Source organism: Mus caroli, unplaced genomic scaffold, assembly GCF_978045245.1.
Source record: "Mus caroli unplaced genomic scaffold, Mus_caroli_1 scaffold_14, whole genome shotgun sequence".
Lineage (NCBI taxonomy): Eukaryota > Metazoa > Chordata > Mammalia > Rodentia > Muridae > Mus > Mus caroli.
The window spans coordinates 7582018-7606512 of record NW_028227269.1 but is presented as its reverse complement, the minus strand read 5'-3'; the positions used below and the strand labels follow the sequence as shown (position 1 = coordinate 7606512).

At 39.5% G+C, this 24495-nt stretch overlaps 1 protein-coding gene and 1 pseudogene across 9 annotated transcripts; one reads left to right on the top strand and one right to left on the bottom strand.

Moving 5' to 3' along the window:
* Positions 1–174: 174 nt before the first annotated feature.
* Nt5c1b (5'-nucleotidase, cytosolic IB) lies at positions 175–20058 on the bottom strand. 9 transcript variants are annotated; one of them, XR_002379348.2, is made up of 11 exons: positions 19951–20058; positions 18287–18376; positions 17787–17960; positions 17182–17325; positions 14908–15426; positions 14563–14730; positions 12843–12972; positions 9895–10017; positions 9330–9514; positions 3362–3455; positions 495–558 (listed from the first exon to the last, which is right to left on the bottom strand). XR_002379348.2 is itself a non-coding variant. In XM_021179246.2 (10 exons), the coding sequence occupies exons 1-10, from the start codon at positions 19981–19983 to the stop codon at positions 229–231; spliced, it is 1848 nt and encodes a 615-aa protein (XP_021034905.1). In that variant the 5' UTR covers positions 19984–20058; the 3' UTR covers positions 175–228. The 9 variants fall into 9 exon arrangements, 8 of the variants coding, with proteins under 8 accessions (XP_021034905.1, XP_021034903.1, XP_021034904.1 ...); XM_021179246.2 differs by lacking the exon at positions 3362–3455 and having other exon boundaries at positions 175–558; positions 14956–15426; XM_021179244.2 differs by lacking the exon at positions 3362–3455 and having other exon boundaries at positions 175–558; positions 17188–17325.
* Positions 20059–21369: 1311 nt separating this feature from the next.
* On the top strand, positions 21370–21621 carry LOC147001096 (large ribosomal subunit protein eL38 pseudogene; annotated as a pseudogene).
* Positions 21622–24495: the final 2874 nt, after the last annotated feature.

The following is a 24495-nucleotide window of genomic DNA, read 5'->3' as shown; positions in this document are numbered from 1 at the left end:
GCACCCATTACAACTTACAGAGAGGTGCAATAGTATCCAACATCCTTAGCTTTAAAAAGTAGATTGCTTGGCTGTAGCTTGAAAGTTCAAAATTTTTTTCCAAAAAGCAAAGAAAAACACCAAAGGAGCTAAGTTTTGTGGTCAAATTCTCAGAAATAACTAGTCACTCTAGCCATCCCAAACACGTGCCATTTGTAATACCAGACTGTTTATTTTTCCTCCCCATCCCTAGTTGCGTTTTTGAGCAATGCCATAAGGCACATGGGCCGTGATGGTACCAAATTTCTGTGCTGATTCAATGTGGAACATTTGGTCGTCGAAGAAGATGTGGGGCCGAATCTTCACTAAGATGGGACCTTTAGGGGCTCCAGCCAGGAAAAGAGCTTCATCTATCTCTAGACCCCATCGGCGAAGGGTCTTCAGTACACGGGCACCTGAACTCGCTGCACTACGAGCTGTAACCAGGTAGGTCCTGATGGGGCAAAGCAATCGTTCGTCTTTGGCATAGAATTTTTTCTGCAGTTTCCCTAAATCTTCCAGAAAGCTTTTAAGAGGACCCTGGAAAAGAGAACGTAAGTCTCAGCTGTGCAAGGGTGAGCAAAAGAGAAGTGATTACTGAAAACCAAACCAAACCAAACCAAACCAACCAACCAACCAAACAAACAAACAAACAGGGTCTTATATGACCTTAAAATCCACAGGTTGCTGACTGGCCTACAGTGATTCTGGGCTGACAGTACGATGTCAAACTCTCTGCATTTATGTGAAGATATTTCCTGATATACAACCATCCCTTGCATGCCTGGAATAAATCTAGGATAACCACATCATTTTTCATCCAGACAAAGATATGTTAAGTATGAAAGAACGTTCTATTAATAGTACTCCAGGGCAATAGGCATAAATTATCCCCGGTAACTGGGAGATGTGTTTCAGTTGACCACCAAAACCACCATTGTACCACATTGTTGGTTAGCTGAACATTTTACCTTTGAAATTACTGTCACTTTGTTTAACTAGTTGTTTGTTTGGCCTGAGTCCAACCCTGTCTTAACGCTATATAGCTTTATAGCTTTATAGTTTCTACATTAAGACATAATATTTGTTTCTTTTTATGTTATTTTAGTCTTTTCCATTGTTTTATGTTTACATCCATGCTTAACTATTTTATACTCATTTATGTCTTCTATGCGCATGCCGCCATTGGCATGCTGGCCAACATTTGTTGCATACTACTCTCTTCTCAAGAAAATACTTGTGGAAATCCTGTTTGACAATTTAGTATATTATCATCATACTGCTCACTGTCCCCTCTACCTGAGTGAGGTTTTGCCTAAAAATAGATTCCATGAGTCATATTTTCTCTGAATAAGATGGAACTCAGGTCATCAGGCTTGGTGACAAGCAAGCACTCTTATCCTCTAAGCCACCTCACTGGCCCATTTTAAAACCATGTTTATTATAGTGTGTGTGTACAGGGGCACACACATGGTTAAATAAATATACAATCAGGATAAATAGACATAGCTGGCTGAAGGGAAAAGTTCAGAAAAATATACAACACATACAGCATTATTCTAAAAGTTAGGAATATATGAATATCAGACAGGCATTGTATGAGAAACAGTTGATAAATGTGATATAGAATATATACCATTTTCCTAAATATGTGGAATTCAAAATATGCAAAACTGATCAAAATTGCCAGGTTTGTTAGAACTCATTTGTAATCCCACCATATGAGAAACTGAGTCAGGTGGCAGTGAGCTTGTCTTAGTAAGGGTTTTATTGCTGTGAACAGACACCATGAATAAGGTAACTCTTTTTATTTATTTATTTTTGGTTTTTCAAGACAGGGTTTCTCTGTGTAGCCCTGACTGTCCTGGAACTTACTCTGTAGACCAGGCTGGCCTCGAACTCAGAAATCTACCTGCCTCTGCCTCCCAAGTGCTGGGATTAAAGGTGAGTGCCATCACTGCCCGGCTGAGGTAACTCTTATAAGGATATTTAATTGGGGATGCATTACAGGTTCCGGGGTTCAGTCCATTATCATCAGGGTGGGAACATGGCAGCATCCAGGCAGTCATGGTGCAGGAGGAGCTGAAAGTTCTACATCTTCATCTGAAGGCTGCTAGGAGAATACTAACTTCCAGGCAGCTAGGATGGGGGTCATATAGCCCACACCCACAGTGACACACCCACTCCAACAAGGCCACACCTACTAATAATGCCCTTCTCTGGGCCAAGCATATGCAAGCCATCACAGAGCTCAAGGAAAGCCTTAGTTACTGCTGGATGTTTGTCATCATGACACAATTTGATACAGATTATCTAAGAGGAGGGAGGCTCCAATAAGGAAATGTCCCCATAAGATCCAACTGCAAACATTTTCTTAATTAGTGATTGATGACTGAGGGCCCAGTCCATTGTGGTTAGTGCCAATACCCTAGGCACCAGGCTGAGCAAGACGAGGGTAGTAAGCTGCACCTATTATGGCCTCTATCAGCTCTTGCCTCCAGGACTTTACCCTGTTTCAGTTCTCATTCCAACTTCGTTTGAAGATGACCAGTAATATGGATGTATAAGGTGAATAAACCCATCCATCCCCAACTTGTTGTTTTGGTCATGGTCTTTCTTCGAAGCAAGCAAACAAATGAACAAAAACAACCACCAAAAAAAAAAAAATCAAAAAAGAAACAATGATAACAACAACAACAACAACAAAACCCAGCCAACCAACCAACCAATCAAAGAAACAAACAAACAAAAATCACTAAGACAAGTTGGTACCTGACCATGTTTTGGGGAGAACTGTGGAAGAATCTTAGTGCTCTGCAATAGGAAAGCCATTTAATGTTGAGAGCTTGGTTGGATGTTCTGTGGCTGCTTGGAAGTAAGACTGATAAGAACAACACAGAGGGTTTTGCAGGTGCCCCCTCCCTCCTCTGAAAGTCCCGCCTGGCTACAAGAGGTAGGCACGTCAGTCTCTTATTATCTCCCTCTGGTAATAATCTCAGGCTCATCCCCATAGATTCCCCTTATATTCCTCTATCCCAGTACCCTCCCCTGTCCCAGACTTCCAGCTCGTCCCAGAGATTGCCCCCCCCCACCTTGTCCATTCTCATTCCCACCCATATCCTGCCCCCACACACACACCTGATCACTATCACCTTTCCCCTCCTCACTCCTCCTACCCATTTCCCTCTTTCCATCCATCTTTGATGGCCATTTAGTTTCCCCTTATGAGAGAGATTCATGCATCCTCCTTTGGGGCCTCCTTATTACCCAGATTATTTGAGTCCATAGACTGTAACATGGTTATCCTGCACTTTATCGCTAATGCCCACTTATGAGTACATACCACATATGTCTTTCTGGATCTTGGTTACCTGACTCGTGGTGATATTCTCAAGTTCAAACCACTCACAAAGCCTTCAACCTCAAATCTGTCTTACCTACAAGATGAGCAGGGATAAAAATGGAGCAGCACTGAGGGAATAACTAACCAATGACTGCACCAACTTGAGTCCCATCCCACGTGAGAGAGCTAACCCATGACAGTATTAATGATACTCTGTTGTTCTTGCAGACAAGAACTTAGCATAACTGATTACTGAGAGGCCTCATCGAGCAGGAGATGGAGGCAGGTGCAGAGACCCAAGACCAAACATCAGGCAGAGCTTGGAGAGTCTTGTGGAAGAGTGGAGGCATAGAACTGAGCAAGCTGGAGGGAGGTGGATGACACGATAAGACCTTCAGAGTCAATTAACCTGGAATCATGGGGCTCACAGAGACAGGGACACCACATAGGGAGTATGCAGGGACTGGGTCTAGGTCCCCCACATTTGTAGCAAATGTGCAGCTTGGTCTTTGTGTGGTACCCCTAACAAGTGGAAGAGGGGCTGTCTCAATCTCTGTTCTCTGCCTTTGCATTCCTATTCTGCCTGATAGGGCCTCAGGGGACGGGATGTGCCTAGTCCTGCTGGGACTAGTTGTCCCAGAGTAGGGTGGTACCCAAGGGAGGTTCCTCCTTCTCTGAAGAGAAGAGTAGTGGGCAATGAGAAAGTTGAAAGGGTATAAGGGTAAGTAGACTAGAAGGAGAGGAGAGAGGGGGGCTGTGATTGGGTTGTAAAATAGATTAAAAAAAAACCCTTTAAGAAAAAGGAGCAGTAGAGAGGGCGGAGGCCTCAACTATGAGGTTTTCAGAGGGAAGTTTAAAGACTCTATCACGGCCATTTGTTATTTTGATTTAATCCTGTGGTTCTGACTAGTTGGGGCTGTAGAATCAGCTGTAATTAACAAGATACCAGAACCACTAAAGTGAAATCTTTGCTTTGCTGGGATACTTTATGCTGGTCTTCCAGAGCTGAGCATTTAACAGTAATTAAGAAAAGACTGGCATTACTGAGGCAAAATCTTCTGGAAAAGTGTTTCATGAGAGTTATCACACATCAGCTGTGCTACAGAGGTAGCAAAGATTGTATCTCGTGCTGGCAGTCACGAACTTTGTAGTCGAAGAGTCACCAAGGTGGCAACAGTTTTGAAGGAATGAAGGGGTCATGGAGAGCAGCTAAGGCTTGGCTCTAGAGAGGGCAGGAGAGGTCATTGGTGAAGGTGCAGCCTCAGTGGTAGTCAAAGGCCCAAGATTGAAAGGGACATCGACATCGTAAAGAAGCTGAGGCTTGGCACCATAAATAAAACCTACTGGTGAAAGTTTAGCCCAGTTGCAGTAGAAGACCCCTATGTTTGGGAGAAGCCAGTACTATGGATTGAGCAAGAAGAATAGCAGTAGCAGTGGGGTGGAGCCAGATGTAGCCAAGAAATCAAGCTGTTTGTGTTGCAGAGAACAGAGTTGGAGAAGTGACCCAAGCCCTTTGGAGTTAGAAAAACTCGAGTGGATCCCAGATATTGGGCATTCTTTTATGCCCATTTAGGCAAATGTTGGAGTTTGGTTTTGCATTTTCAGATTGTGACTGTGCCCCTAATCTTTTCTCTTGAAGAAAGAAATTATTTATTTTTTATTTTACTGGAGCCCACAGCTGAGAAACTTTGGATTTTAAAGGAAATTGGCTATTTCAATGGGATTGGAATTTTAATGTGTTTGAATTTATAAAGACTGTGGGACTTTAAAAGTTACTTATAATTTTAATGTGAGATCTTAAGAGACAAGAAAAAAAAGGGTCATGGCTTAATAGTGATGTTTGTGCTTGTGTGTCAAGCTGACAAGGGGTCAGTTATGCTGGCTAGTCTTATGTGAACTTGACACAAGCTAGAGTTATCTGAAAGGAGGGAATCTTACTTGAGAAAATGCCTGCATTTTCTCAATTTGTCATTTTCTTAATTAGTCATGGACAGAGCAGGGCCCAGCCTATTGTGGATGGTGTCATTCCTGGGCTGAAGTTCCTGGTTCTATAGGAAAGCAGGTTGAACAAGCAGGACCCATCCATGGTCTCTTGATCAGCTTCTGCCTCTTGGATCCTGCCCTGTTTGAGTTCCTTTCCTGACTTCCCTCAGTGATAAACAGTTGTCTTAGTCAGGGTTTCTATTGCTGCACAAACATGATGACCAAGAAGCAAGTTGGGGAGGAAAGGGTTTATTCGGCTTACACTTCCATACTGTTGTTCATCACCAAGGAAGTCAGGACTGGAACTCAGACAGGTCAGGGAGCAGGAGCTGATACAGAGGCCATGGAGGGATGTTCTTTATTGGCTTGTTCCCCTGGCTTGCTCAGCCTACTCTCTTATAGAACCCAAGACTACCAGCCCAGAGATGATCCCACCCACAAGGAGCCTTTCCCCCTTGATCACTAATTGAGAAAATGCCTTACAGTTGGATCTCATGGAGGCATTTCCTCAACTGTAGCTCCTTTCTCTGTGATAACTCCAGCTGTGTCAAGTTGACACAAAAATAGCCAGTGCAACAGTACTGTGGAAGTGTAAACTGAATAAACCTATTCTTCCATAACTTGCTTTTTGGTCATGATTTTTCACCACACTAATAGAAACAGCAAGTAAAACAGTCACATAGTTAGATCTTATCTCAGTCAATCAAAGAAAAAAAATCCCCGGTAATATTTCTGTACTTCAACACTGCCTTCTTGTTGTGAAGACAGCAAACAATCAAAAAGAATTAAACATCTTACAACTGAACTAAAGTGGTGGTGTAAAATGCTTTCCAGTACAAGCACCCGAGTTTGTATCTGTAGCAACCACATCAAAAATCAGGTGTTGGGGGCTGGTTAAGAGGTTAAGAGCACTGGCTGCTTTTCCAGAGGTCCTGAGTTCAATTCCCAGCAACCATATGGTAATTCATAACCATCTATAATGAGATCTGATGCCCTCTTCTGGCCTGGAGGAGGAATACATGGAGGCAGAACATTGTATATATTTAAAAAGGGGGTCGGGGGAAGTGTGGTAGTATAGGACTTTAATCCTAGCACTAGGGAGGCAGAAATGGGAGGATGGACAGAGTTTGCTGTCCACCTAGTTGGGAATTCAAGGTTCAGAGACTCTGTCTCAAAACATATGGGTGACAGGGAAAAATGGTTGACATCCATCTCTTAATTCTACACACACACACACACACACACACACACACACACACACCCTCTCATCCCAGCAACATGACTTTAATTAATGTGATAATCTAATTTACACTTGTAGAATGGACCATCAACAATACATTATTTTCACAATACATAGGACATACTCAGCAGGTTATAACTTTCTCAGCAAAAAGTACACCACAACAAACACCATAAAATGCAACATAGACTTTCTGCTCACACTGGAATAAGCCATGTGAAGAGTAACAGAGCTATGTGGAAGGAAAAAAAAAAAAACACCTCATCAAATGTTTCACAGTTAATTTACCTTAACTGTAAACAATCCAACCAATAAAGGGGAAGTCATAAAGAAATTCAAATATATTTTGAATTGAAATAAAATGACATCACTTTTAAACATCTGGGATATTAATTTAGAAAAAAAAAAAAGAAACCAAATTACACAAAATCAGTGACCTAAAAATGTTAGGAAAGTTACCTTGTGAAAAAGATAAAATTGGTAAATTACTACCCATAGTGACACAAAAATGAAATAAAGCAAAGGAAAATGGCAATAATTAATATTATTGGACATGAAATTGGGAGCACATCACTTACTATTCTAAAAACATTTTAAAAAACACAGTAAAACATATATAAGTTTATGATTATAGAAATAAATGATATTTTTAATTTCTTTGAGGAGCACAAACAATAAACAGAAGAAAGGAATGGAGTGAAGAGGAAAAATTAAATGGCTATGTGGGAGAAAAGTCTTTCAAGGTCTGGCAAGATGGTTTAGGAGAAAAAGCACTTTTTGTTTAAGTCTGAAGACCAGAATTAGATTCCCAGAACTCATATAAAGGTGAAATGAGAGCACTGAGTGTTGCGTTTTTATATAAAAAGGAAGGGCCAAGGATATGTTTGATAGAGCCAGGTATGGTGAGGTGGAAGGGGGTGTCTCAACGGGTCCATGCTGAGGCATCCCTTCCCCCTGAGGTACCAGCCATACAATGGGTATAGTATGGAATAGGGTTTATTTAGGGCATAGGAAAGGGAGTGGGGAAGGGAGGAGAGAATGAGAGAGAGAGAGAGAGAGAGAGAGAGAGAGAGACAGAGACAGAGACAGAGACAGAGACACAGAGAGAGACAGACAGAGACAGACAGAGACAGACAGAGACAGAGACAGACAGAGACAGAGACAGACAGAGTCAGAGGGAGGTGGGGAGGGAGAGGGAGGCCTGATAGGAACAGTGGAAACAGTGGAGAAAGGTGGGGAGGGGGAAGGGAGAGAGGGAGAAAGGGATCAGGGAGAGAAGGAGTAGAGTACTAGGGTAAGAGAGCCAGGAGGGGGCAAGCAGCCCCTTTTTTAGTAAGCCAGGCATACCTGGCTGTTGCCAAGTAACTGTGGGGTGAAACCTAGAAGGAATGCTAACATTGAGTCCACAAAGTTGTCCCTTATCCTCCATATACATGCCATGGCACATGTGATCCAACCCCATCACACATACAACACACACACATACACACTTAAAATATATATAGTATATACTAAAATAATATACATAATAAAAATTTTTTAAATGATATCTGGGTCTAGGTAGTTTGTCTAGAAAGGTTTATCAAACATTTGCATAATTTTCATGCATTTTATAAAATCATGAATCATTATTACTCTACTACTCAAGTGAGATACAGCAAGTAAACTCTAGACTACTCGTATACATACATACATCATACATACATATATATATATATATGTATATATATATATATGAAGGCAGACATCTTCTCAGACTGAATCCAGGAATGTCTAAAAAGGATGACGACACTCTATGACTTTCTCCAGTGTTCATGCAGTGCATTACTGCCTCAACAAGTTAAGATCCTTCAGTGAATTTACATATGCATGTCCTCCCAAACCAATGGATTTTCTCAACTAATAGTGTGAAGGCATCAATCAAAACCCAGCATCCATTCCACAAATCTTCAAAAAATGCATAGTGGTTGGTAGCACCTTAACTTGACAAAGAATATCTGAAAATATCCTGTAGATACATTACTTAAGACTGGAAGTCTGAACATCCTTTGAAGGACAGGGAGCAAGGCCTACAGGTCCATACTCTTGGTTGCTACTGAACATTATATGGATCAGATTCAGAATAAAAACTGGATCAACCATCAGTTCAGATTCAATTTGGATTCCATTTTCATGTTTCCAATTTTGAAACACCCCCTTTTAGATCTAGATCTTAATTTTTAATACTTCATGAAGTGGATTTAGTAAAAAGAAAAAGCAAAAACAAACAAATACACAAAATCCTCCAATACTTGTTTGTTGAAGGCTAATTATTTATTTGGACGCAGAATATCAGTCTGGAAGTTCTTCCCAATTAAAGTGTCTTTCTTGAACTTGAAGTCACAGTCTGACAGACCAAGTAAATGTTTACAGAGCAGTGAGTATATTGGACATGACTTTGAGGCTAAAGATGTTGAAATGGCTTAATGGTACACAGTCCTGTGTGTCACTAATAACTTGAAGTAAGTTACCTCATCAGTAACAGAAGATCACTGAAGTGTTTCCAAGAGGATATATAAAAGAATGGTAAAATTCGCAACCATATATGTTCCGAAGTAAGGAGTAAGGAGGAACTAACAAGCAAAAGAGTAGAATATACAGAGTGGAGGAGGCCATCTAAAATTAGTTGAAAGTCATCACAAGGAACAACATCGATATTCACATGTTGGAAGAAAAGTAGATGAAAATTAAAGTTGGTTATCTTACCTGAGCAAGAGGCTTATTTTCAAATAGTGTTTCATGTTGGAAAAATTTGTCCAGCCCGTGATCCTTGGCAATATGTTCAGATTCATCTGAGAAGAGGACAGCATCCCCATCAAAGGCCACGCGTAGCTGTGTGTCGCAATAAGCCATGTCTTTGGCTCCAGCATACATGGTTGCAGAGGCAATACCTGACATCATAGGGATAGATTAGTACTCTTTTTAAGCCTATAGGTTTTAGTTTCTCCAAGTAAAGTCGTTTTCCCCATAGAAAGCTTCTTCTTTAGTTGTTGCCACATAATTCTGGAGCTGCCTACAACTACAAATCTCAGAATATACACAGACTCTGTTTATACAGGAATGGGAGGTGAAAATGAGCTATGCAATAACCACAGAAAATGTTATCTTCCCGTAAGGTCAAATCCTTATGGAACACAAGTAAGGGGTGCCATATGTGTAAAAGCCTCAGCAGAAGAGGCAATAAGAAGTAAGCCAGCTAAAGCTGTGTGAAACCCAAGGTAACTAACTATCAGTTCAAACCTTATGAGCTAGAATAAACCCAGGTCACTACCTTCTTTTATTGCTTCTTGTACTTTTTCAGAATCGGCAGAAAGATACAAGTTGGTAAGATATGCCTTCAAATATCCAATGGGGCTTTTCCCACCCGTCAAACAGAAGCGGTCAATCAGTAGACCTATTATCAGGTGAGAAAAGCTGTGTTATGATCAAAGATATAACATTGATCCAAATGACATTTACTGTAGGAATAAAATGTTGTATTAGTAAATGCTTGTGAGTTCATTTGTAAGTCTAACTGAATGTTATAAATTTTTGAAAACTAAAAATGAGTTTCACAGCACCAATATTATAAAACATCAAAGAAACTTCATAGTTTGGCACACTATAGTTTATGGAGCATATTCATACAAACCATGTCAATTTACTTAAAACAGCATGCCATGTGTGATTCTCCTTATAGAAAAGGATGCTGGAAAGACTTGCACAACCTACTAGTTCAAAGACATACGGCAGTCTTCAGCCCACATGTTTAACTACATCTGCATGAGGATAAGTCTCTCTTTTCCTTAAATTACAGCTTCCTCCTTGCTTATTGAAAGGAGTTTTTAAGGTATAGCCCCATTTTAAATACTATTTCTACATTTCTTCAATGTAATACGTAGTAATAAGTCACCCAGGATTTAAATTATTTTCTAAAGATAATCTAAAAATTTCACTCCTTCTTGACTAGAATATTTGATTGCAGCTATTAGCAAATGGAATATTAACTGATATCTCTACCAATGAACATCCATTTAACTTGTAAAAATTATTAATTATGCTATATCTAAGTTGCCCAACCTGGTATTCAACTTGCATGTGTTTCTGTGTAACCTAGGTAGGTCTCAAATCCAAGATAGCCCTCTTGCATCTTGCTGTAGTCTTCTGAAAAGTTAGCATGATAAGCCTATGCCATCAGGCTTCAACTAATATACTTTAAAATACCTCCCAATAATTAAAAGAAGAAAAATTGACTGTTCAAAAGATCTTGTATATCCAGCACCCACATATACAATGAATAAAAGAATGAATTTGTACAAGTTGCCTTGAAAGATATTTAATGAGCAAAGAGATATAGGTCAGTGGCTGACCATTGACCAGCACTAATTAGTTCTAAAGTTCAATCTATATACAAAATAATTAATTTAATGGTATCTATTAAGAGTTTTTAGAGAGTTATGCCTTTTAACATAGAATTCCTTTTCTGACAGTATTATTATACGGAATCTACAAAGTTTTAGTAAGGATTTAAGTATAAAAATCTAAGGTCCAGATTATATTTGAAAATATATATCCATCAATGTGAGACTCATGCATATGATAAAAATCTATGTGATTATTCAAAATTATGTTTAAATTTATGATAAACTGGGTAACTATGTTAGATAAAGCAAAATATGGAATCTGGTTAGCTGTTTTCCGAAGAATTAAGGGGCATAGGTCACCAATGTGGGTAGAATGCTTTGGTGTCAACAAAATATAAAAATTTCAATTGATACAAAGTTGACTTTAAGCGTCTCAGAAGTGGATCTTATATACCATTATATAACATCAATATAACGTTCTAGAAAATATGTGTTGGTACTAGGATTTCAAAACTGAGTGAAAACATTGTTTTTTGTTTGTTTTCTTTTCTTTTTCTTCAAAGTGATTCCCAATTACTAAGGAGCCGGGCATAATTATGGTAATGAAGACCACAGTAGAGATAGGCAAAGACTGTCTTCTGTATCCTAAAGAGGGAAATAACCAACTCTTCCAAGGTAAAAGGTTGTAATTCCATGGAAAAGACCAGCTGGAAAGATGTTCCAATTGTTTAATCAACAGAATTCATATTTAAGTAGCTGATTCCGGAGGCTGGAAACCTTGGTGTGTTTATCATGCTTCAGGACAGACATACCACTATCACTTACTAAAGCAGTGAGATTGTGATGCTGTACACCTGAAGTCCCATTCTGGGAAGCTGAGGCAAGATGACCTAGAGCTAGCCTGTGCTATATATGGCAAGAGCCTAATAAACTTCATTTGCTGAGTATCGTATGCTCCTCAGAGCCTTTGACATACATTTTCTCTTCAATTCATAACATTATAAAGGTTGAATTACTAAAATGCATTTCAGATTTTATAAGTAGGATCATGTGAAGTAGAATAAAACACAACAGCTTATAATACACCTTGGTTATTTATAAATATTCCTAATTTAAACTTAGAATCTCTATGTTCATAATTTAAACCTGATTTTGATGCGACTTACTCACAACTAAATCTGTTACTGGAAAACAAGACCAAGGCATCTCAAAGAGACTGTTAGGTCGTTTCATAGTAGAAAAACAAAAGGAAAATTTACAAGAAAGGTACATCGGTGGCAATGCTGTGAAGATCAGCACCAATGCAATCTTTTATGTAAAGTAATAAAGACAAATTTTCTGGTAAAAATATGGACTTGTGTGTGTGGGAGAGAGAGAGAGAGAGAGAGAGAGAGAGAGAGAGAGAGAGAGAGAGAGAGAGAGAGAGAGAGAGAGAGAGAGAGAGAACAGCCAGGAGCATCCAATTTTAAGAACTAGAAGGGGAGGTGAAAACCTTAAACCTTTCAACCTGTAACATGGATCTGTGGTGAGGAAAAAGTTTGATCCCATAGAAAAAGCCTCTGGGCTGACGGCTCCTTGAAGTCAAGTTCAGAAGTGAAAAACATAAAGCAGAGAAATATATTGAGGACCTGGAATTAAGACTTTGAAATTCACACTTGACAAGTTAAGTCCAGAGCTTTGAGCCCAACTCTGTGCTGAAGTTAAAAATGAACATGGTCTTTCTTGTTCTGACATAGGCAAATAAACATTCCCCACTCAGAAGGGGGTGTTGGTATCAAAGACATTGCAATGGTTTAAGCCACAGTTAGCTAAATAGCATGGCTTCTTTTTTGCAGGGCTGAGAGCCGGTCTTCCACATGGTATTTATTTTACTTACCGTAGTGATTGACGCTGTTTATAAGCCTTACTCCCACTTGGGCATGGTTATTAGTCATCAGTACTATATCGAATAAGTCCTGTTCCTCAGGATACAGATCACGGAGTCTAGAGTTGACATGCTGCAGTGCCTGCAGGTTGCAAACATGGATGTATAAAAAAGGGCAAGCAAGGTGTTAGGCAGCAAGAAGAAAAACACCTCATCAGGGTCAGAATCAAGCTCCATAGAGTCCTGACTGAAAAATCAGTGCTCTTTTAAAACATGGTGATGTCACCTTTCCTATGTTTTCTGACTCCCACACATAAGCCTCAATTAATGCCCATGGCACAAATGGGGATGTCTACAGGATGGTATTAAAACATCCTGTTTAATAGAATTGTCTTGGAAGAGGAGATAGGATAGGAGGGTTGTGGAGGGGAAACCGGGAAAGGGGGGTGGGCAACATTTGAAATTTAGTATAAATAAAATAACCAAAAAAATTATCTCAGCAGTAGGTAGAGAAAAAGATACATTTAATGATATGCCTTCTTATTTGTCTATTTGTTTAACTTTGTAAATCCTGATTTTATTGTAAGAAATTTGGAACGATTTGGGAATTTACTTGTCACTCATGCAGAAAGCAGATTGAGGCAAACTGATAATCTCATTTTGGTTTTGTTTTGTTTTGTTTTTGTATGTTCTATGGAACATCATAGGCTGTGACTCACTTATTTTAATTTTAGTTTTGGCATTTAATTCATTTTTTAAAGTGTGTGTGTGTGTGTGTGTAAAAGAAAGAAAGTACTTCCAGAGTCTCTAGCTCAGTGGTTCTCAACTTTTCTAATGCTGAGACCCTTTAATACAGTTCCTCATGTTATGGTGACCCCAACCATAAGATTATTTCCTTTGATACTTCATAACTGAAAATTTGCTATTCTTATTATTTGTAAGGTAAACATTTTGAAGAGACAGGGTTGCCAAAGGGGTCCTGATCCAAACATTGGGAACTATATGTCTAGAAGCTGGAGATGGTTGTGAGCTGCCCTATGTGGGGATTGGGAACCAAGTCAGGTCCTCTTCAAGAACAATGCCAGCTTTAAATACTACACTCTTCTTTCCAGCCCTTTAATCTTTTTACAAAAAAAAAATTAAATGTTTTTCATGGGCTGGTGGTTTCTCTCCATGGTTCTACATGTCATGCAAGTATCTTACTCCAAACCCGTAGAGGTGACATTTGCTTTCACATAGTTACATGATTGATTGTATAATAATCCAATAATTGTATACAGGAGATAGGTTATGAGTGCTACATATTTTAGTATACATTCATGATAGTACATGCTGGGATAGTCTTGATTTTCTTAATATATTTGGGGTCAGACCAGCTCAAGTGAATTCCATTATTTTAATAAGGCGTTTTCTTTCTACTACCCAGGACCATTAACTCATTATTATTTCCTACCTAACTTCTGTTTAGAGGAATCAGGCTTTTGTTTAAAGGCCAGGTAACCAGGGCTCCATTGAAGAAAGCCACGATTCATAATGGCAGATTCAGGATGAAAAATCCTTCTCTCAACAATTCCGAATATCTTTGGGACTTGGTCAACTGGAATGGGGCAAGAATTATAAAGATGGTATAGGGATTATTGAGGAGAATGGGCAAACTCCCAAAGGTCCATCTGGGTCCTTTTTCTTCTTATCCAGAGTCCCTGATGGGAGTGAATGGCAGTTTACACAGTACCTTGACAAACCGGAATGCTGGCCCTGGGGTCAGGATGACATTCTCGTTAGTGAGCTGATACTCCATGTACTTTTCCAGACCTTCCTCTTCGTAGATTTTTCTGTCATCTACCATATTGAAAAGTGCCCGAGAAGAGACGGCAATGGTGATGGCATGCTTGGGTTTGGGCTGTGGAGGTCAAGGAGAGGAAAGTCAACACATATAGAAAAGGGTAGGAATGTAGCTGAGACAGGATAGAGGACCGAGGTGGGAAGGCTGAGAAGGTCTTCTCTACACAATAAGTGGGATGGAGTTGAGGGACAGGCAGAAGGGAGCCTAGGGGTGCCAGAAGCCAGGCACCCTCACCGGCCTGGGCCGTGCACAGCTGGGGATCTTCTCATACAGCATGCTCACAGATGTCCAATAGGCCTCATCCACCTCATCTTCCTCCGTCTGCTGCCTCTGCCTCTGCTGCAGGCCATCAGATATATATTCCGGTTCCAAGTCCACAGAGGTGCCATACTGGAGGCGACGCTGGACATAGGGCTTCCACTCAGTAGGAGGAGTGCGCGGATATTCTCGGGTCTTGGGCATCCCTTCTCGCGAGTCACAGCTGTGTGCATAGTCCCTCAACTGCAAGTCTCTAGGCTCTCTGTTTTCCCTGTGAGCCCATGGATCACTGCCTGTATACATCTTCGCCGATGTTCGTCTCGAGTTTGGCTCTGTTTCCGGAGGTGTGGGAGGTTGTGATTCAAGCTGGGTGATAGGTCTGTTCTGGGGGGTCTGTTGAATGGAGGACTTCTCTGATGTCTGAGGTGGAGGCGAGGTCTCGTGTTGACTGGGGGAGGCAGAGGAAGTTCGAGAGGTAGTGGAGCTGTTAGGGGCCTGATGAAGAAATGGAGGTTGAAGTTTAGGCCCATGAGGATTTACATTTATCTCCCATACTGCACCTCCTAGCTCTAGCCTATTCCTAGATATTGAATGAATCCTGGTTCATTCTCGCCCCTTTAACTAGACTGAAAAGCATCCAAGCATTTCTAGTCTCCAGACATTGGGTATTCCTGTTAAAATAGACTGCTTGCTGTACTCTCATCCACCAACCCCTCTACCTGGACCTCACACATGGGTATCACATTTGCTCATTGCAGCACCTGGTATTTGGCTTTGAATAAATCATAAACCTTGCCTCCCTAAATGACTCCAGTGAGCTTCATGTGCATATTGGGTAAGACACTGGCACTAGAAGGCTCTACTTACCCTAATCCTCTGTGACTTTCTTTGCGCAGTGACTATGCATGTGATTGCTGGGAAGGCTTCAGTCCTTTTTTTTTTCTTTTAATTTAACAATTTTTATTAGATATTTTCTTCATTTACATTTCAAATGCTATCCCTAAAGTTCCCTATACACTCCCCCTGCCCTGCTCCCCAACCCACCCATTCCCAAAGTCGCAGTCTTGATATGCTATCAGATAACATCAGAGTTGATTATCTTTCTAAATAAGAAGGGGCAGTTCTGGAGAAAGAATGCATTACTGACACAGCTCTGCAAGATGTTATTAAACATTCATGTATTCATATAACACTCAATTTATGTTTGTTTCACATGTATGGCCATTCTTGGTGAGATTACTGAACCAAACCCAGCAAAATATAGGTATATGGAATGTGTTTATATATTTGAACAGGGAAATCTCTTCTTTTCTATGCATCTGAAAAGAATTTCATAATCTCACTTATGTGGTCAGGCCAACTTAAAGGTCTAAAGCCCATGCAATGACATTTAAATGTTCTCTTTTGATTTGATTGTTTTCTTCCCTTTCTTCTTTTGAAAGCCAAGGGTACTCAATTGTGTTTGTTATTTAGATGAAGGACAGAGAATATATTACTAGACCTAAAAACTGTATTTAAAACTGTTGTCTTCTGCTTTGTAGTATGAAAATTTGGGCAGATCGCTCTGTGGTTTTGTTTTCTCAGTGGTAAGTTTAGGCGGGCCTAGGTGTTTCTGGAAAAGCTAAATTAACTACTAAGAAGTCAGTTACCATTGTGTCCGGGATTTCCTAGATGTTTTGAGTTAGGGTCTTTTTGCATTTTGCATTTGCTGACAGGACCCTGATATAGCTATCTCTTGTGAGGCTGTGCCAGTGCCTGGCAAATCCAGAAGTGGATGCTCACAGTCAGCTATTGGATGGAAAACAGGGCCCCCAATGAAGGAACTAGAGAAAGTGTCCAAGGAGCTGAAGGGGTCTGCACCTCTATAGGAGGAACAACAATATGAACTAACCAGTACCCCCAGAGCTCGTGTCTCTAGCTGCATATTTAGCAGAAGATGGCCTAGTCAGTCATCAATGGGAGGAAAGGCCCTTGGTCTTGAGAAGAATATATGTCCCAGTACAGGGGAATGCCAGGGTCAGGAAGCAGGAGTGGGTGGGTTGAGGAGCAGGGTGGCAGGAAGGTATAGAGGACTTTTAGAGAGGAAATTAGGAAAGGGGATAGCATTTGAAATGTAAGTGAAGAAAATATCTAATAAAAAACTAACATTAAAAAAGTCACTTACCCAGAACAGGGTCTAAGCACTTTGAAAAATAAGTCCCAATAGACAGAAGTTATCATTTATCACCCACTCCTCTCTTTCATCATTACCTCTACCTTGATGACAGTATTCCTGCTTCTGGGCTCATCCACTGATGGAGCCCCAGTAGATGGGCTCCGTGATGTTCGGGACCACTGATTTCGTACGACGTAACCTCTGGAGTCTGTATTATGCAGAGGTAATTCTTGGGATCCCTGTGTAAGAGAAAAGACCCAACTATTTAATTCTTAACCATCTACTCCTTATATGTATCTGCCCACAGGATAACCATGTCAGACAAAAAACAGCAGCAACCAAGGGAAAGATGTTCCCCAGCCCTGTTTCTATGACCCTTGATTCAGTCTAGGTCCTGGTTTTGCTCTTCAGTCATATCTTCTCCTTTCCCCAACATCCGCCCTTAAAGATAAACCTATGACTATAGGTCAAAATTATATATCTATGATTTTACTGTACTGTAAATCGAGGGCAGCTGATACTCAAACCACAGCTGCAGCAGGGCTCTGTGACAGCTACACAAAAGTGCATACAACCTGCCAACCTTTGTTTCATGATGACACCATGGAGAGGCAAGTGGACTATTTTCTGTCCCATATCCTTCCCCTACCCAGGATGACTGGGGCTCCCCTCCCAAATTAGTCATGCGATCTCTGCTCACCCTGATCATGGTGATCTGCCGGCCCTGCTCCCACAACAGGCACATGTGAATATAAATACGTATTGTGCGACAGGGGCTAGTTCCCTCAGCTGCACAAAGGCAGCGTCTACAGGAGTGGTGATACCGCATGGGGCAACATCTCAGCGAGTGATTCGGGTAGCCTGCACGCCTCATCTGAAAGATTGTGCAGAAAATGGGTCAATGTGATGGCCAGACTTCCACTCCCTCCCTGATCTGAATGGACCAGTCTCCTCCTGTTGGCTGAGCGGAGGAGACTGTATTTCTACACTTATCATTCTGCCTGAACAGGGAGGCTGTGGACTGGAGGGAGGGCAAGGGCCAGCTTCTCCTGAGTGTACCCCTAACCTCTTCACTAGGACCTTAGGAGTATCCATTGGTGCAGACCTGAAGGGCTCACATGTCTCCTCCAGAGCTTCCCCCCTGTTTTTTCTCATTGTGTTTTCTGCTTTCTTTCAGCTGTGTTATGCAGGGCAGCTCACCTGAGTGCTCAGACGAGCTCCAGTTTTGTCAGAATCCTTTCTTTTCTCTGCATCTAGACTCTCTTTTGAGTACCTCCTTCCAGGTTCATTCTTAATATGGAAACAAAGAATGTTTATTAATGTTTACTCTCAGAGACATTAGAAACCTTGGGTTTGGGAATTAAAACAGGGTAAATAAAACCTAAACTTTGTCCCTTGGCCAGCATCAAAAATTTATGTAAACTTTAGCTATGATTCCTTTCCCACTCTAGCAAGTATAAGAAAAGGACACATTTTATAAATAAAATATTACATAAGCATATTGTTATATGACTCAGTCATTCCATGGGTTCAGGATATGAGCTGTATTTATCATTAAAAATGATAGCATGAGGAATGTAATGAGCATCTTCGGGGGATCGACAGCATTTGGATTTAAGTGTAATGTTGCATGTGCAGAATAATTGTTTCTTCTCCTGTTTTTCTGAAGACTGCTAATTATGAAACTTTTCATTTTCTATATAGAACAGAAACTCATATAGCTGATCCTAACCAGTATTAATTTGATTTTTACAAACAAGGGCTTTTATCTTTTACAAATTTATTGGTACATCTATTCTTATTGTCAAGTTTCTCTTAGCATCTAGCTAAAAAAGGGAATTACCTACTAACAAACTAATAGGTAAAAATCAAGAACAGATAGGATGAACACTTATTTTGTAGAAACCTAATCAAATATTGATGCCTGCATTTTGAGTGGGAAATACCGAAGTCTACTTGTTTTATGCTAATTCAAGTGTGTACTGTCATTAATATTAGTGTTAAGTGTCTTTTTATGATGTGCCATACATACATAAATTAGACCAAAGTCCTTTCAGAAACTTCTATGTTCATCCATTTACTCCCTGCACCGGCCCAGGAAACATCATCTCCATGGTGTTTGAATGAGATGTGACTTCAAGGAATGGCCTAGCTGCATAATTATTGAGCTGACCTGAGCTGACCCCACCAACTCCCATGGCCCCATTTCAGGTTCCATAATATTCTGTCACTTCTAGCTTCCAAAATATTTAAATCTAACCATTCTTTATCTTTGTGTTAGGTCTCCGGTCATCATTCATGGCTTTTAAAGCCTTCACATTTCCAAAGGTGTCTCTTTTGTTGAATGTAAGCATACTTAAGCTTTATTCCCGGGTCAACTCTATCTTCAACCCAAACAGACCAGGAACATCAGGATGAAGCCCCACTACTTCCTATTTCTATGCTTAACACCCATGTAACTTCTTTGTAAGCCACTTTCTCTTCAATAATCTCCAAAACTCAGCTCACTCCAATCTTGCTGCAGCACCACAGGCAAACGTTCTTTGTACAAATCTCCTATAGAGTCATTGTATTTACTTTTTCATATTAACTATGAGCATATGTTCAACACAGGCTGACACACTAGGTTGGCCTACATTCTCCCACTTCACCTCTTTCTTTGTTGCTTCCATTCCCTATTCCATGTCTCTGTGGTCTAGACTTATTTGTTGTTGCAGAGCATTCCCAGAGAGTAAAAATGGACGAATGTTTCCATGTTCTCAGCTTTCTGGTAAGATTTTAGGGTAGTTCACTCACTCACTCACTCACTCACTCATTCACTCACTCACTCACTCACTCACTCACTCACTCACTCACTCACTCACTTTCTTTTTTTGTTTCAAGGATGTTTGACTCATTTCTTCAACTGATGGAATTCGTTTGTTGTTATGATGGTCTTCATCTCCCCAGCTCCATTTCCTATCACTTCGCTGGCTCAGTCTAGCTCTGAATTTAGAATGTCAAATTTATGACATCATGTGTGATTCCATGGTAACTAACTGATGCCACACATATATACTTAGATTTCGTTGTTGTTGTGAAGAGAGCAGTAGCCTTTCCTATTTCAGCACATTTACTTATTGCCATCTCTTGCATCTGCAGGAATTGATGTGTAAATTGCTCAGATGTCCATTATGCTGCAATATCCATTTTACAACCTCGTTATACCTATGTTTTTTAAAGCCTGACTCTGTCACACATCATACCTATTCTCCTTGGCTTTGTCCATATTCTGGTTGAAATGAATACAAATTCATTTTTGGGTTAAGGCATTTGGTTTGTTTTTTGTTTGTTTGTTTGTTTGTTTGTTTGTTTTTCTGCAGATTCAGAGACTCTTTGACAGCTGGAAATTGGTTCTAGTTGTAGATTTTGGCTTTGATCTTTGCTTTAGTGTGTGTGTGTGTGTGTGTGTGTGTGTGTGTGTATGTGTATGATTTCTTTCACAGTGGCAAAGACCCTTGTCATTGTCAGGGATGTTCCCTATGCCTCGACAAAGTAGGTTATTGCCTGTACTATCTTTGTCTATCTTTCCTCATGTTAGCAGAATACCCATCCTTTGATATACATTTCCCCTTTTGGGTAAAGAGAAAGCATTATATCAAAAACAGTCCCCAGATTCTGGTTTATAGAGTCAAACCATATTGTTATGTTTTTGTTCTGATTTTAATCTTCATACAAATATAGGTAAGATACATGTGTTCTGTCAGTCCTAACTGTTGAAACCATAAGGAGAAAGACAGGTTCCTGACCTTCCTAGAAATCACTGATTGTCAAATTTGACTGGTACAAGTTTTCTAAATAATCTTTTACTGTATATATCATTCAGGTATTAGTTTTGAATTCCCTTATGCCACCACTCTCTACCACAATACCTTCTGCAACCTCAACGAGTTTGGCTAATTTTAATAATCTTAATTTTCTCCATTACAAAATGGAGAAAATATTTAGATAATAATAGGAAAAACATTTAAGATTTATTGTGGGTGCTGGCAAGATAAATTAAGTGAGTGAAGTGCTTGCTGGATAAGCATGAAGATCTGAGCTTGCATCTTCAGCACTATTGTAAGTAGCCAGATGAGGTGGGAACACCTTAGCCTTGGCACTGAGCAGGGCAAAACCAGGTGCTATCTAAGGGCTTGTTAGCCTGTCTAGGTGAAATGCAACAGGGTCTTTAGGAGACCCTGTCTCAAAACCTAAGGTGGAGCCTTTTCTATTCTTTTCAGTTATCTCCACTGTGCAGGTGCCAGAGCTGAGCACCTATCACCATGTCTCAAAAAATTGCGGAAATCGTGAACTTTCTGCTCACAGCCTGGCAGAAGGATGCCAAATATGTCAAGAACAAGGATAGTGTGAAGTTCTAAGTTTGCTGCAGAAGGTCTCTTTACACCCTGGTTATCACAGACAAGGAGAAGGCAGAGAAGCTGAAGCAGTCCCTACCCCCAGAATTGTCAGCTGAAGGAGTTGATATGAACCAGACTCCTGCATGTAACTATTAAAAGCCATGAAAAGTAAGAACCAAACCAAACCAACAAATAAGAAAACCAAACCAACAACAACGTTGACAAACCCCAAAACAAAACCAAGAAAATAATAAAAACAAAACAAAACAAAACATAAGGTAGAGAAGCAATTGAAAAAATAAAAACATACTAACAATGACCTTCAGTTTTCACTGTTACACTTGTCAATGAAGTCCCCAGCATACAAATTTAGTGTAATTGTTGAAATAACTGAATTTATAACTGAGTAATAAATATTAACTATTCATCTCATTCATACTCTTTGCTCCTTATGTAATTTTAAATAATTTAGCGACTACTGAAGTATAGTTGTAAGAACAGGATTTATAGAATACTTGATACTTGTTGATAAAGGTTTATGAACAATCAACTGTCAGTCTTGTGACCCCCCGCCCCCATTCCCTATTTGGTAGACTTATTGGTACAAGCAGAGTAAAGTAGACAGCTGACATAGGACAGACACTGGGAAAAGCTCTGACCTACATTCTACAGAATAAAGAAGGAATATGTAATAGAGATGAGAGTTTATACCAGTTTGCTTTCTTAATGACCTTTCTAAAACATATCTAGGATCAGCTTGTCTGATCTCTTCTATACTCTATCATTTAAACTAATAATTAAATATTTCCAATATTACATAGTATAGCAGAGAACAGGATTCTAATAAGTACTTAAAATTATTTTATGAGTTAAGATCTAAATATATAGCTATGTTATTTTGTCTCAAGCCCCAAAAGTGATATTAGAGAACTCTTTCGTGCTGATTTTCAGATTTCTTTATTTATTTCCCCTTATTCTTCTCTACTCCTTAAATTCTCTATTGAGCATGGAATAACACACATGTATAGGAGGTAAGTAATTTATTTGGCTTGGATTCTTTTCTCTAGAGGTTGACCTTTGCACATAAAGGCAAATTGAAACATCATTATGATTTTTTTTTTTGGTGTGTGTGTATGTGTGTGTGTGGCCTTCGAAGACTACCTCAGACTGGTTTTAATGATTTAATTACCATTGCCAGTTTCAGTTGTATATAATTTTTAAAAGAGATCCATAAAAGGATTGGAAAGGAATGTTGGAAAACCACAAATATGGAGAGTTGTAAATCTGCATTCTTCATCTATTTGGAGAAAATACTTTTTTAGTTCTTGCCGTGGTTACAAAGATGGTCTACCCTTTGTGTTGGCACTTTCCTTCTTAGCAGAGTGCTTCAAAAATTTTTCTGGGACATAGTTTCCACTTGGCCATACTCTCTCTAGTTCTTATTTTCAGGGACAATAGTGATATCACTTGACAATTTTGGAGATGTTAGGAGACTATTGGTTAGTCTGGAGCTTTTCAAAGAATGAGGCAAAGATTTTGTCCTACAACTAGGAATTGCCATCCAGGGAAGATATCAAAGATTTATTTTCTTCTCATGACTACCCTGTTTCATTCAGTTCTGTAGAAATCAACATCTTAAGACATGGCTTTCTTGCTTTAATGGTCTTTATGTCCCAAGTCTACTCACTTTACTGAGTCTAAAGATACAGGAACACTTAAAAATTTTAACAGTATTCATTGCTATTTTACAGTGTTTTCATAGACGGGGAAACACAACCTTAAATGTGTTGCAATTTTGAAAGTTAGATCTAGAAGCACAGGTGAAGATAAGAAGTGTGGGTAGAAAAAGTGGTCAGCCAAAGTGCATTATAAACACACATGAAGTTGTCATAAAAGAAAAACCAAAAAAAAAATAGCTTACTTAAAAAAAAAGAATCAAAGAACATAAGTAAATACTATGAGATAACAAAATAATCAGGCCTATAAAAAGAGAACAATGTTTAATTTCCTATATTAATTTAGTTAGTAGATTTTAGTTATCTCACTTAACCTTTCTGTTAGATGTTGCAAGAATTATATACCATATGTAATTCAGTATTTTTCTTTCATAACATTAAGTTTAGTTTTCATATTGTTATTTCCCTTGGCTAATCATAGTTTTTAATGAGCTCATGACATTACAGAGTGAAGACACAATAATTTACATAAGGATTTTCCTTCCATTGAATTTTGAGTTTCAAAATTTCTTCCTTATATATTTTCTTCTTGTTTTTTTTTTTGTTGTTGTTTATACAGAGTAAAAATTTTAAAGTATGAAGTTTATTCCCACAGGGACTAGTAACTCCAACTGGTAGCAACAGCATCTTCAACTTTGCATCTTACAGAGACCAGTTTGACTTAATCTTCTCATTCTGCTTTGCCATTTTCATGTGTGATATCCCAGCCATTTTTAAGAGTGTAAGTCTTACAGCTATCTTTGAGTCTACTGTTCTCTCACTATTAAATCCTTAGTCAATCGTGAATGCTTTGCTTTCTAAATAGATTCAGTTCAGCTGCTCATTACCATAAATATCACTACCTGATTTGAACTAATTTCATCAGCTCTTACCTAGAAAGGTGCCTCATTAGGTTGCTGGCCTCTCATATGCATTCTTTCCTACTCTAAGACAGCAAAAGCAATTAGTTAGTAATCCAATGTATTAAATTGTACTCAATACAGTAGTTCTCCAAAGACACATGAGCAAGGTTGAAGTCCATTCCAGGATAGCTCTCATCTCATATTCTCCAGTATTCTCTTTTTCTTATCATCTCTAGGTCTATGAAGTAAGCGTATTCTCAAATTAAGTCAAGACAGTTAAACTTACTGCACTGTCTGCTAATGCTCTTCATACATTTGCATGGCTCAACTGCTCACTTCAGCTGGCTATCTGTACCTGTGACATCTCACAGGTCTTTGTCATTAAAATTGTAACCCTCCACCAATCAAAGAGTACACATGGAGGGACTCATGGCTCCAACTGCATATGTGGC